At 39.8% G+C, this 14,657-nt stretch overlaps 1 protein-coding gene across 1 annotated transcript in view; it reads right to left on the bottom strand.

Moving 5' to 3' along the window:
- The window catches only part of AVEN (apoptosis and caspase activation inhibitor), a 173,896-nt gene that overhangs the window by 5,371 nt on the left and 153,868 nt on the right, over positions 1 to 14,657 (bottom strand). Inside the window, exon 3 of the mRNA XM_025884029.2 lies at positions 3,895 to 3,965. Within this exon, the coding sequence (XP_025739814.1) occupies positions 3,895 to 3,965 (71 nt within the window). The remainder of the gene's footprint in view (positions 1 to 3,894; positions 3,966 to 14,657) is intronic.

Genomic DNA, 14,657 nt, shown 5'->3' with positions numbered 1-14,657 from the left:
AAAACCCTGACAAGAAAGCGAGAAATTTAATATGCATTCCAGGCCTTTCCTCAGTCCTGCACTCAGCACCTTAAGGCTGTGATGAGACCAGGGTGGCCAAGTCTTCATTTTCAAATTTGGAGAAATTCTCTCAACCCGGTAGAAAGGTGTGATGCCGAATGCTTAATCCATGGGTAAGTTGTCACATTATACACTGGAAATCTCATCCTCCATACCGCCCAGGTATCTGCACACAAGCAGACCCCTTTCTTTCAGCCGATCAAAGAGCAAGGACTTCACCTCTGCCATGCCTGCCCACCATTCACCTGTTGCTCTCTTAGCTTAGAGAGCAGAAGGACTTAGACAGAAGGACCGTTGAGGTGTGCGGAAGGGGTCTGGCTAAAAGTGGCCATGCTTCCTCTGTCCTCTTTAGCATTATGTGCAACACGACTGTAAGGTATATCCTCAACAATGAAAAGTAGGGGCGCCTGGGTGGCTCAGTTATTAAGCGTCTGCCTTCAGCTCAGGTTATGATCCCAGGGTCCCGGGACTGAGCCCCAGGGTGGGCTTTCTGCTCCGCGGGAAGCCTGCTTCTCCTTCTCCCTCTGCCTGACACTCTGCCTACTTGAGCTTTCTCTCTCTCTGTCAAAGAAAAAAAAAAAAATCTATAGAAAACAATGAGGGATGCCTGGGTGGCTCAGTAGGTTAAGCATCTGCCTTTGGCTCAGGTCATGATCTCAGGGTCCTGGGATCAAGTCCCACATCGGGCTCCTTGCTCAGCAGGGAGCCTGCTTCTCCCCCTGCTTGTACTTTCTCTCTGACAAATAAATAAAATCTTAGGGAAAGAAAAAAAACAACGAAAAGTAGGTGTGGCTACACCACGATAAGGGATGGGCCAGGCTGTGCTCCTGAGCCACATTCTGAATGATGGCCATCCAGCTGTGTCTGTTCCTGGAATGTCTCCTTCCCCCACATTTCTAATCCCCACCCACCATCCAAGGCCCCATAGACCCCACACAGCCTCCAGGAGGCTGTGGAGACACTCCAAACCAGCAGGCGGAGGTGCAGGAGTCCTGGAGCCTAGAAACTGCCATCAAGTGCCACTTTCAAAGAAGACTCGTTTTCTCACCGCCGGTCCTTCCCCTTACGGGCTAAAGCTGAAGGTCTAACATACAGAATGAGCTGAGGTGAAATGCTTGTAATAGTAAAGTGTGAATTTAAAGATAGGCTTCGTTGGAATAATAACCACAAATTAGCTTTTTGCTATGTATTAAAATAATCGAGAGGTTACTTTTTGCCTGGAGAACCCAGTCTCCATATCCATCTGGCCGACTCTGATGGTCAGTCACAGTCGGAGCGTGCAGCCTGACCTGCAATGCCTGCACACCCTGATGCCTTCCCTCCTGCATCCTCTGAGCCTGGCAGCAGGAAGCCAGCCTTGACCGTTAATTAGAACAAATTCTCTGAGGTCAGTGTGCACGGAACTCTGGGTAGTGAAAACCCGTCCCCTCTGTCCAGGAACCTTATCGCTTATTAGACTGTCAGTCTCAGTGTCTGTGTAAGACAAAGAACCTGCTAGAAAGTCCACTTTGCAACTAAAGGAAAAATAGCCTTTGATCAGACCATTATACCTCCCAAACTTCTTGTCACCTTTTTCTTTCTCAAGCAAAACCAGAACCTAGTGAGGAGTTAAGTGGGACATGAACAGGTTTTGCCGAGGAAGTGAGGAATTTAGTTTTGGATGTGTCCTACCCGTACGTCGGCTCAAAATATTCAGAGTGAACTTGCCCTCTCTGTGCCCCATTAATGGCTTCACCAACTCACCGAGCCATCCAGCTAGAAAGCTTCGTGCCGCCGCACACCCTTCTTGTCTGCGTGTCCCACACGTGACACAGTCTAGCTCGTCCTGTGCTGAAATCCGTCGATCAATGAACCATCTTCCACTCCCGCTTCCCCACATTCCCACGCCCTCCTCCCTTTGAGTTCGCCCAAAACATATGCTCCTAACGCGTTTCCCTGCCTCCCGCCTCTTCCCTCTTCAATCCCTCCTTCCCAATATTGCTCAGGTCAAATCTAGCCATTTCCATTTTCTTGCCAAACCAAACTTTTGTGAACAAATAACAGGATTAAGAGCTAATTGTGAGTGTTTCATACATGTCAGGAACTGCACTACAGAGCTTTCATTTATTATCTAATGTAATCTTCATTATAATGCCAAGTGATATTCTAGTATTAGTTCCATTTTACAGAAGAGAACACAAGAGAAGGAAAGAAGTTCGCCTAAGTCGTAGAACTAAGATTCACACTCAGGCTTGTCTCTCTTACCCACATGCTAAACGTCCCCCCAGAAGAAAATGAAGATCCAACTGTTGGCAGTACCTGGCCCAGACTTACCCCTAAAGCCTCCTCTGGGAACACTGCACTCCAACTACATCCTGACTCTGAGCACAGCTGCTCTTTTAGCTCTCCTCACTTAATAGGACCAACCAGCATCACCCTGACCCACCAAGGCCCGTTCAGACTCTTTCCCATGGTACTGCTCTCAATCCCTTCCAGCCCAAAGTAGTACCTTGATCCGTTGATGACACCACTTATTTTATGTCACACTTTTTCATTTATTATGTAAATATTTACTGATCATCTACTATATATTAGCCACTGTGCTAAGGGCAATGAATAAGCATAGTCTCTATCTTATTCATCTTTGAATAGTTGCATCTAATAAAATATTGAGTAAATAACAAGTTCTTAGTGTTCTGATGCATGAAGAACTTTAGAATTATTTGAAAGTCTCAGGATAACTGAAATATTCTCTAATTGTCGATATGGTTCAAAAGGAGTTGAAATGTGAGTTGTCTGGCTTTCGCTGTATCCCTTGATGACTTCCATTGGTCTGTTTGCAATTTGTCCTGGAATTCTAAACTGTACCTCAGGCATATGCCCACACAGACTCAAGCAAAGATGAATATTTTTGATGCCCTATTTTTCCCATGTTGTAATACATCCTCTACATAAAGTGACAGGCAGTCATTCCACAAGTAACTTCCCTCCCCCTTGGTCTGTATGGTAAGCCAATGTCCATCCCAAACAAGTAAATAGAACACCAGCCCAGACAGAAAATGACCCGCCTACGGGTGTGTGTGTGTGTGTGTGTGAGAGAGAGAGAGAGAGACTGAGCTCGTAGCAGAATGGGGAGGAGGGTGCCCTACCTTTGGGCTTCGGGTCTGCTTCTCAGCCACGTGTCTGAAACTGTGGAAAGATTGTCAAAGCATTGTAGCAGATAGCAAGCACTAGCCATGAAGTCGGGAAGCAGATGACAAGCCACCGCTGATTCTCTGTGCTTTTTAAAAGGGTTAGAATACCTGTCATCTCTCCTATGGAAACAATCAGTCAAATCGCACTTGGAAAATAATCAAAACTCCTTGGGAAGAAGATATGGCATGAACACAAAGCAAATGAGGTGGCTGGGCTTTACGGATTCACGGAATGACTTCCATATCTGCTCTTACTTTATAGCTTTATTCTCCTAACTATAGAGGAAGAGTTATGTAAAGCTATAAAATTAAGGATTTTTTTCACCTAATACCAAAAACTGTGTGAGGGGAAAAAATTAATTTTCAACCCTAAGGGAAATTTTTCACAGAAAGGGAAAAGGAAGGCCAAATAGCAAAGTAATCCACTCAAAATCATGACCATACACTATTGAGTAATTCACACAGATGGCCAGTTATACAGGTGAATTCTAGCTCCAAGGTCCTGTATAATTTAAGCTCCCTGAAAATTTTCTGAACAGTTTAGGTAACTGAGACTAAACTATACATGAATCACTAGTCTTCTCTACCCTGATACTTTATCTCAACAATAACGTAAAGGCATTAGTCTTCAGCCTTGAGAAGAGTCAATCCACCATCTTACCTGTTTTGGACAGGAAGCTTCACCATCCCACTCTTTCTCCTCAACAAACCGGAACTGTGAGAAGGAGTCCCCTAGGGATAGAGAAAACATAATTTTATGCAAGAGCCAAAGGAAAACGCTGAGTTCTTTAAATTTCCCCTTGGGAATAAAAGTGCCATTTCTGAAGAGCTAACTGTCCAGAATTCAGTTGTAGCATTCAATAGACGTTCCTGGGTTCCACTTCTTTACACAGCAATCTTCTCAGTAAGCCACCATCTATGTGCTTCTGGAAAGATAACAAAACAGGCCAGCAGACATGGCCATCTCATATTTAGCACATTTTCATCTCATCTGCTTAATGTATGCAAAGAAACAAGTATTTATGATGTGGGGAGTGGGCACCGCTGAAAAGGCAGAAGAATAGAACTGAAGGAAAGTTCTAAGCTGACCCATAATATGACAGGCTTAAATTATCTCTTTGAGGTGAGATTATCAGCCCAAACATCACTCCAAAAATCACCTGGTTAGAATGTCAAATGCAAAGTAAAACTCAAAGAATGTGCGTGAGATTAGTTCATGTGAATCATGGTACACTGCTCTGAGCTCTTGGAATAAAGGAAAATGAACCTATAACATCAGCATAAACAAGCATGAAAGATGACCCTGGACAGCAAGCTCTGACACAAGGCTTATCTTGTAAATGCACACTTACTTGGTTATTTGTCTTAAGAACACCTAATTTATAAACAAAGAATTATTTCTCTGCTCACTTCAGGATTCCCAAAATGTGGTCCCACCTCAGTAACCCCTGTTTACTTTCAGACTTTCTGCTTGAGTCAGCCTCCTGTCACATTCCAAACATACTTCCTATTCCATCCCAGCCTCTTTCTTTTTCAATCCTTCCCCTTGTCTGGAAGACCCACACACATCTATGCATTCATATTGTATTTATACTCCAAGACTCGGTTCAGGGCCACTTCCTCTTTTGTGATACCTCTCAGGTGACTTAACCATCGAATCCATTCTTCTAAATTAAAAGAGGGAAAAAGAAGTGAAGAATTCAAAATTAAAGAGACAAAGATAAAATTAGAGTCTATCCCACCCCCCTCATTTCCAAAACCAGTGGAGCAAAATATGAGCATTTAGCAAGATTAAATTCAACGCAAAAAGGACCAAGAACAACACTATCAGGAGAAGGGGTAAAATTAACACTCTTAGTTATTGGGGAATCAATTTGATCCTTCAAAAAATTATGACATAAAGGATCTGAATAATATAATTAATAAGGCCGTATATGTATACAGAACAAATATATAAGTATATATGTGCAGGTATGTATGTGACTATATCTGTGTATTTTCTTTATAAATATCTGTGCAATATTAGTTTTAAAAAGACCTATAAAAAAGCCACAAAAAAACCTCAATAAATCCTAAAATGTAGCAGTCATACAAACCATATTTGCTGTGATAAACATTTATACCATATATAAGCAAAGGATTAATATCTCCTACATACAAAGAGCTTCTGCAAATCAACCAGAATTAAACCACCCAATAGAGAAAGAGGAAAAGGAGTGAAAATAAGAAATACCATTTGCTATATATGAAATAAATAATAAATGAATAAATTAAAAATCAATCTGGTATATTTTTAAAACTTGGCCAAATACCTGAATATCTCATTCAGTGTTATCTTTAGCATTCCTGAACTTTTTCCCCAACATGATGCTTGAACTCATGACCCTGAGAACAAGACCTGAGTTGAGATCAAGAGTTGGACGCTTACCCTACTGAGCCATGCGGGTGCCCCTATGGTATTCCTGAACTTCTATATTATAAATGATGTGATGACTGCATAGACGACTATAATATATAATCAGTGTAACAGTGATGCAAACAAGGGATGCTACATGTATTTATTTTTAATATTTGAATATTCACTTTCAAATACAGGTAAGATTCCAATAATGGCTAAACAGCTTGTTGCTGAGAACAACTTAGGAACACTAGGCCAAACAGAGCTACCAGGTGCAAACACGAGTGAGAAAAGTCCCAGAAACAAGAGAAGCTAATAACATTTTGAACTGCTTTTTCCCCTTGAGGCATTTGTTCATTCCCAAAGGTGGTATTGAGAAACTGAAGATCTGGGCATAAAGTAACAACCAAGGAGGCTGTGAAGATGCAGAAGCTTCTGCAGTTCTATGGCATGGGGCAGTCAAAAATTGCCGTTTGGGGGCCCAAGGATGAGGAAAATGGAGGCTTTCAGGTGGGACCCCTGATGATTCCATCTTAGAAGTGGGGACCAACCATTGACAGATGCATGGATAAAGATGTGGTATATATATATACACAATGGAATATTATGCAGCCATCAAAAGGAATGAGATCTTGCCATTTGCTATGACGTGGATAGAACTGGAGGGTGTTATGCTGAGTGAAATAAGTCAATCAGAGGAAGACATGTATCATATGACCTCACTGATATGAGGAATTCTGAATCTCAGGAAACAAACTGAGTGTTGCTGGAGTGGTGGGGGGTGGGAGGGATGGGGTGGCTGGGTGATAGACATTGGGGAGGGTGTGTGCTATGGTGAGCGCTGTGAATTGTGCAAGACTGTTGAATCACAGATCTGTACCTCTGAAACAAATAATACAATATATGTTAAAAAAAAAAAAAAAAAAGAAGAAGACAGCAGGAAGGGAAAAATGAAGGGGGGGAATCGGAGGGGGAGATGAACCATGAGAGACTATGGACTCTGAGAAACATACTGAGGGTTCTAGAGGGAGGGGGTGGGAGGATGGGTTAGCCTGGTGATGGGTATTAAGGAGGGCACGTTCTGCATCGAGCACCGGGTGTTATATGCAAACAATGAATCATGGAACACTACATCAAAAACTAATGATGTAATGGATGGTGATTAACATATCAATAAAAATTTTTAAAAAAGAAGTGGAGACCAAGTAGGAATAAGCCAGCCCTCACACAGCCTGAGGCAAAGCTGTAAATCATCTTAACCTCTGATTCTGCCCACAAGAAGCAGAAGTATATCCTTTTTGGAGGAAAAGGACATTATCAATAGCCTAAAATTATCTCTACTATTTTTTATAACCAGTATCCAAAATTCATTAAAAATCATCAGGAGATGAGACCAAGGTAATAGAAAACTAAGGGAATGGGGGGAAAAAAATCTAGAAAAAGATCCACAGAGATTAAGAGAGTAGAGTTAACAGACATGGCTTTTGTTAATTGAGCAATGTAAAAATCTCAAGAACAGGAAAGTCTGTAAAATCACAATGACATCCATGAAGTCCTCTCGGATTCATACAAAACATACACATAAGCAACACAAAGAAGAAAATGACTGAGGAAAATGAGATACCAAAAACATGTTTTGTTTATGGTAATCAAACTTCAAAACACATTTTTAAAATTCTAATAAATAAATCCTATAGAGGCCAACTTGGAAAAATAAGCTTGTTAAAATTTTAGACGGCTACAGAACGCCAACCTCTCTAATCCTGTCACTGAAGATGAAAGAGTACTCAGACTTGTCCAGATGATGAATTCCAGCATCAAAAGTGCTTCTGGGAAACATGTTAGCAAAATTCTCCTTCCTGAATTAGACTGCAACATGCACAAAAACACTGAATGGTGCCCCTCCTCTATCCTGGGCGTCAGACGTCTGAACACGCAGACCCCCTCTAAATACAACAGCACAGTACATTAACAATGCATGCAATCTTGCTCCTGCTTTACTCTCCTGCTCAAAGAGTTCCCAATGTCTCACCGGAACATGGTGAGTCCACATGAAGACGTACAGAAACCAGGGAGTAGTGACAGCTGACTGTGGTTGACAATGGAACAAACACGGGGAAGGGTGTGTTAGGAATCACACTCACCAGCTCTGTGTTCATAAGGCAATTATGGCACAGTGTAATGAACAGAACGAGAAAGCATATAAGGAGTACTGTGCTTTCTTCCTTCTTCTTCAGCCAAAGACTAATTGCATGAGTTACAAGAGATTGTGGAACTGCCTTGTATATTCACACAATAGCCTCAAACAAGATGGAGGAAGAGCTAGTTCCCTGTTATATAGGCTGCTTGAACAGCAACAAAAATCCCATGATATTCTACTTTGCAGATAAGCATACCAAAATAGCAATGCTGCTAAATCCAATGATTGCTTATTAAGGTAATTCATTCACTAAAATTTCCTAAATAAGGGAGGGGGGGATTTAAACAAAACTGGTTAAGACTTTGAGAGTTCACATTTTTCTTACATATAAAAAGTCTCCTATCCTATTCCAGAAACAATGCTGAAGTTGGTGTGCATGAATGAAAGCCAAGATACAAGTGATACTGAAACGATTCTGTTACATCTTGAAAGTCAACGACATGACTGCCATAATTTTAGACCCAAAATTAGTGACAGAATTTTTTTTTCAATCAACTAATTGTGTGAGGCAGCAAAAATGTTAGAAAGTTAGATATATGCGTTGGCAGCAATCTTTAGTATGCTTCTGAAAATATTTAGAAAGGATGTTTCAAGCAGTGCAACAATGCTTCCATTTCTGGGATTCCTTCAATCAAACTCACGATCATCATGCAAATCTCCAAGGCCAGTCGTTAATGAGGAGAGAAGTCTTTACCTAGACTACAACCTAGTCTTTACCTAGTTATTATTGGAGATGGCAAGGTTAATTGCCAAGGAACAGTACCAAACTCTGTAGTATAGCACGGTGACCGGAGGATCAATCTAACAGCAGGCGGTAGGGTGAAAGGAAAATGTCTGTATATTGTCAAAATTAAAGGTGACACTAAAAACTTTTATTAAAAAATTTCAAGCTTTGTTGAAAATTTCAGATTTTTTTTTTTTTTTGTATTCCAGACATCCATTCTATGACACTGATATTTAGCTTTAGTTTCAGCTAAATATGACTTAACACTTGACCATTTGGCCAAAATGTGTGTTTGGTATGCCTCCAATATTCAATCAGTGACATTCTATGAGGCATTTTAGAAATAATGTAGCTTATATAATGTACAACATGGTGACTATAGTTAATAATGCTGTATTGTATAATTCAAAGTTGCTAAGAGAGATCTTAAAAGTTCTCATCCTAAGAAAAAAATTTGTAGCTATGTATGATATCAGATATTAAGTAGACTTGTGGGGATCATTTTACAATATTTACAAATATTGAATCATTATGTTGTACACCCGAAACTAATACAGTGTTATATGCCAATTATACGTCAATTAAAAAAAATAAAGTAGCTTTAGATGTACTGACATGGAAAGATTGTATCAACTGTTACGTGTTGGAAAAATCAAGTTTTAGTGCAATATAAATAAGATATATAGATATATGCATACACATATATACACATACATATGTGTATATCTACCACAAGAATACTAATATATGTATAGAAATAAACCGAGACCCTTATATACCTATTTTAAGAATGATTCTCTCAGAGGGTGGGATTGAAGGAGACCTTTCCTTTCTGTATAACACATTTTCTAGTTTAATTTTCCTTTGTAAACAACAAGTGCATGTTACTTTTGGAGCCCAGCCAGAAAGAAGTAAGGAAATCTAGAAAAAAAGCTGAAATTTCTTGAAGGCAAGGACCTTCTCAGAATGCATTTAAGACAAACATGCATAGATCTCATAGGCTGGAACCACAGATATCATTCATTCTAACCCTCACTTGATACAACAATAGAGAACCTTAGGTCTAGAGAGGCTCAGTGGCCTAAGGCCACCTGGCCAGTTAATGGCTGGACACAAGACCTCTTGGCTCCTACCATTTATTATTATACCTATAACTAATGAAGTTATTTCCACTAGGCTTCTTGGCTATCTGAGTTCCCTAGGACAAAAATAAATAACAAATATCGATGACATCTGATATACTAATGTTTGAAGATATGAAAGTCCAAACTCAAAAATAAAGAATTCTTCATTTTAGGGAAGGAATTACTTCAAGGGTTCCTTTAAATAACTACTATATGGCTTCTAAAACTAAAACTAAGTTTTAAAGAACTCTAAGTCCTCTGATAATGATGGCGTTGGAGAAATAAAGGTGATATACCAACTCTGTCACTGTATTTATAATACTCAGGATTCTCACTCTGCCTGACTTCTCAAACTGGTCTAACGCAGGTCTTAGAATCAGTGACAAAGTGGACACTACACTTGTTAGGATTCTACAGTACCAATATGCTTTCAAAAAGCTTACCATCTAGTCCTAGGTAGCACAGCTTTGCATAGAAGCTTACCCTTTCAGCCCACCAGCAAGAGTGAAAGTACTTGATATAACCATAAAGCTCTCTAAGGAAGGTCAGGTGGAATTACAAGGAATAGCCTTTATGTGGGCAAAGAGAACCTTTACAAAGACTTCCAGCTTCGGCAATACACATCAGGTGCACGTGAAGAGTGAGTGTGAAAGACAGAAAATGTACCCAAGCTTAGGAACACCCCTTCTGATAATTCAGTAGTGGCAATTCCCATAACTGATATCTGTCCTAGGTATCTGGAGCTTTTTCTCATAAAATTGGCCCAGATCCCTGTGGTGAATCCTTTCAGAAGTCAACTCTAGAAAGCAAGAAGAATGGATCACTAGGTTCCGAATGAATACTTCATTTTAAGTTCCATTTTCCTGGCTCTTCTTTATTTGCCCCACAGCCCTTAGAATATGTCCTCAACCACGACACAATGTCTCTGGGAAATCACAAATGAACTTCATAGGCTGACAAGTTCACAGTCTTCATAGAAAGAGAATATGTCCTAACAGTCACTATGATGGCTGCTACAGAAAATGAAATGTACCTTTTTTTCTCTCTGAATTTCTCTATTCTCATCTATGAGAGATGACATATTTGGAAGGTCGAGGTGGGTCCTAGGTCCACAGGCTGACACAGATCAAACCAAAGATGACCCATAGTTCAGCTTATAGGACATAAAAAAATCTTGCTACTCAATTTCTAGCTTCCATGGATGAACATTTCTAGATGTAGATATCAAGCACTTCGATATTTACCCTAACAAAGCAACAGCTAACACTTTCTCTTTGTGAGGAAGATTATACAAGCCACTACAATGATTAATAAAAAAGTGAGGTTGAGCCAAAAGAATGAGAGATAAGAAAAATCTCTCCTCCTACTCAACAGTGACCTATAATTAGCTTTCTCACCAGATGTGGGGCCCCAAAAGCCCCTGAGCATCAAGTATCCACATTAAGCACTACATAATAAGATGTGCCTATCTTTCCAACGCCCCTAAAAAGTGGCTTCCCCATCTGTAATGGATTGTGTTGAAGGAAAAGCCAAATACACTCAAGTACCATAAGAGGGTTCTATACTTTGTGAGAGAAGGATGATGCTGACATTCTAGAATTTAGAATCTAGAGGCTTTCCCCCCAAATAGTTGGTGAATATTCTGTGTTAACCCCGTACCACCATAGACAATCTAGTAACCTCTCAGATCAATTATTTTCTGAAACAAGGCCAACATCAAACCCTGGCACAGAATTCCCAGATGAGAGTAAATAACGAGACATGGCAAAATAAAAAAGAGAATAGAAGGACCAATCCTCAGATGGGCAATGGAATCATGAGATGTTAGAACTGACCTTAGTAAAATAGTGTGTCCAATTATGATTAGGTCTGGCTGTGTGTAACGAAGACCTGAGAATTTATGGATTAAACAAGATAAAAAGTTATATCTCCATCAACCAAATGAAGTCGAGACTTGGGCGATCAAAGGCTAGTCTGGGGGCTCCTGCGAGTTTACTGTTCTGCCATTCCTATGAAGTCCCTTCTTGTCATGCTTCAAGCTGATGACCAGAGCTCCTGCTATCCCATCAAAATCCCAGACAGCAAGATGGAAGAAGACTTGAAGGGGCAAAAAGCATGCATCCTCTGTTCGTTACATTTTCCCAGAAACCACCATAGGACTTTTCCACTTGTTTCTCTCAGGGCCATAACAATGTCATATTGCTTTATCAAGCTACAAGGAATGTGGGATAATTAATTTCTTCCCAGGTGGCCATGTGCCCAGATAAGAATCAGGGGTTTGAAAGGAAAGAGAATGAATACGGGGTGGGGAAGCAAGTACCATTGACCCCTGAATAACAGGGTTTTGAACTGTGCAGGTTCACTTACATGCAGATTTTTTTCAATAAATACCATAAATGTATTTTCTCAGGATTTTCTTAACATTTTCTTTTCTCTAGCTTACTGTATTGTAAGTATACAGTATATAATATATATAACATACAAAAATATGTATTAATCAACAGTTTATATAATCAGTAAGGTTTCCAGTCAACAGTAAACCTATTTAGTAGTTAAATCTGTGGGGAAGTCAAAAGTTATACAGGGATCTTCAACTGCATGGGGGTTGGAGCTCCTAACGCTGTGTTGTCCAAAGGTCAACTGTACTCTCTCTGACAGATTACCAGAAGGTCCTACTCAAGGGGTAGTTAGTTAATAAGGGTCAGTTTCTAGTGTAGTGATTGTGCTCACTGAAGTGTGAGCTGTCTCCAATCATTTCAATGCAACACGTGTAACATCCAAACTCCTCAAATTGTAGTTAAAATTAACTTTAGAAAATACATGCCTTTCAACTTTTTTCTCCAATTCTGAGAGGAGGCAAGTCTGGGATAAATTCCTAGTTTCCAGCATAATGCAAGAACTTTTTAAAATAAATACTGTTAACACATACATACATACATACAGTCTACTACCTTCCTCAGGGAAAATGGGCATATGTGAAGTTCAACAACAATAACTTCAGGAGTAACAATTCATTTATTTAGTAATTTTTTCATTCTTTCATATATTTTTCAGCACAACTATGTGCCAAACACTATCGGGTGCTAATACTATAAATAGATAAGACACACGCCCTGTTGTCCTTGCTCTTGGATTCTGAATTGAACAAATCAAGAGAGGACTATAAGAAACAGAAAAACATAAAATTTAAGGGAAATTTAAATTCCTTCCCCAAACCTTTAGAAGGGTTTGCACTCTCCCTTTCTTGTTTTACGTGTATATGATACACATTATGGTATGGTCATGGTGTTGATTTACTTAAAAAAGATTCAGTCCACCTGATAGCTTATTTGTACTTTATTTATAGCCTGACACCCCAACGCTGGTGAAAACCGTCACACAAACCACCAAAGTTTCCAGGTCTAATACCTGATGGAGACTGTCCTCTAACGCCATCAGCAATCTTACAGTGACACGCAATTCACTTCCAGAGGGAGATGAGCTAAACCAAAGCCAAACTGTCATGATCTAGAAAATAGCCTGACATCTGTAGAATGATGCTCAGATTCATACACACACACGTGCACGCACCCACAACCCAGTACAGTGATACAGAAAAATGCACAATCCCACCAGTACGATGATACTCTCCTTTTAAAGATCACTTTGAAACTCAGTAATGTGGTCTCATGGCAGAGCCAAACTTTGCCTGAATTTCATGGCCTTTCATCCATTGCTCCTTATTACTTCATTTTCTTGTCTACACTGAGTAATTTTTTTTTTGAAAGTCAATCTACCCTAATTATTACATATGTCTCTCAAACATGGTATTTTCTGCCTTAATGTGCCCAAGTTTTCTTCTTGCAATTAAAAGTTCTCCATCAAGGTTAATGTTAAATAATTAAAATCCCCAAACACTCTAATCCCCTGATGAAACAGATGGCTCAAAGCGTATCCTCAGAGGATACTGTGGGGTTTGCTGGAGAAAATGTCTGAACCCCTTTCTATCAACAATACGAGGCTGCCTTTCAATTTGTTGATTGCCTGCTACATGTACTCCAGAGTCTCATAAATTAAGAATTAAGAAGTCTGACCTATTGTCTTCCTTTTGATTTGTCTGATTATTTTCTCACTGCACCTCAGTTCAGTGAGTCTGTCAGTAGTGAGGATGTTCTCATTTTTTACAGCTGTCTTACAGTGTACTTGGCTTTCTTAAACCATCTCTCTGGTACTAATTCATATATTTGTATAAAATCTAAATTCACACCTTTAACCGCTGACAGCTCTTCTTCCAGCCTCTACTCTCATTCTTAAGATTCTACAAAGACTCTTTTTCTAAAATCACAGAAGGATTTTTCCTAATGAATCCATTTCTCATAAACACATCATTCTCCATAAAAATCTCCAACTAGCGGCTCTCTCAAGCGCTAGTAACACCCAAGCTGAAGAGAAGGAATCTTGAGCCAAGTACTTTTATTGAGGCCAACTCATGCAAGCAACACAGAACTTATGAACTTCAGTTTTAACTTCTCCTTCCTCTTGGTTTTCTTTTTTAAACTTTCTTAATTCTGGTTTTGGGGAACAGCTAGAATGAGTCTGGTAGGGCAGCATGTCCCCAGAGAAGCAACACGAGCAGAGGCCTCAAGATAGAAGGGAGTTTGGTCATTCGAGGAGCAGAAGGAAGGCCAGTATGGCTGATGTGTAGTGAGCGGTGAAGTGGCAAGATGTGACCGAAGAGAATTGGGTCATATTCTTCATGTAGACTCAACATTTTCAACCAATTACCAAGTTCCACTGCTCAACCCTGTATTCCACAATAATAACCGGCCTTAACAAAACTCAATTAGTCCTGCTTACCTGTTAAACACATCTTACATGAGTACGAAAACACATACTAACTCTCAAGTGACAGATAGCCTTAAACTTTTTACAGATTAAATGAGACAACACAAAACAGTAAAAAATATTTTTTAAAAATAGCAGGACCAAACTGTCACCT

This window comes from Callorhinus ursinus, unplaced genomic scaffold (assembly GCF_003265705.2).
Source record: "Callorhinus ursinus isolate GAN/ISIS: 27379988/994484 unplaced genomic scaffold, GSC_fseal_2.0 scaffold25, whole genome shotgun sequence".
Lineage (NCBI taxonomy): Eukaryota > Metazoa > Chordata > Mammalia > Carnivora > Otariidae > Callorhinus > Callorhinus ursinus.
Note: the sequence above shows the minus strand (reverse complement) of the source record. Positions and strands in the feature narration are given on the sequence as shown.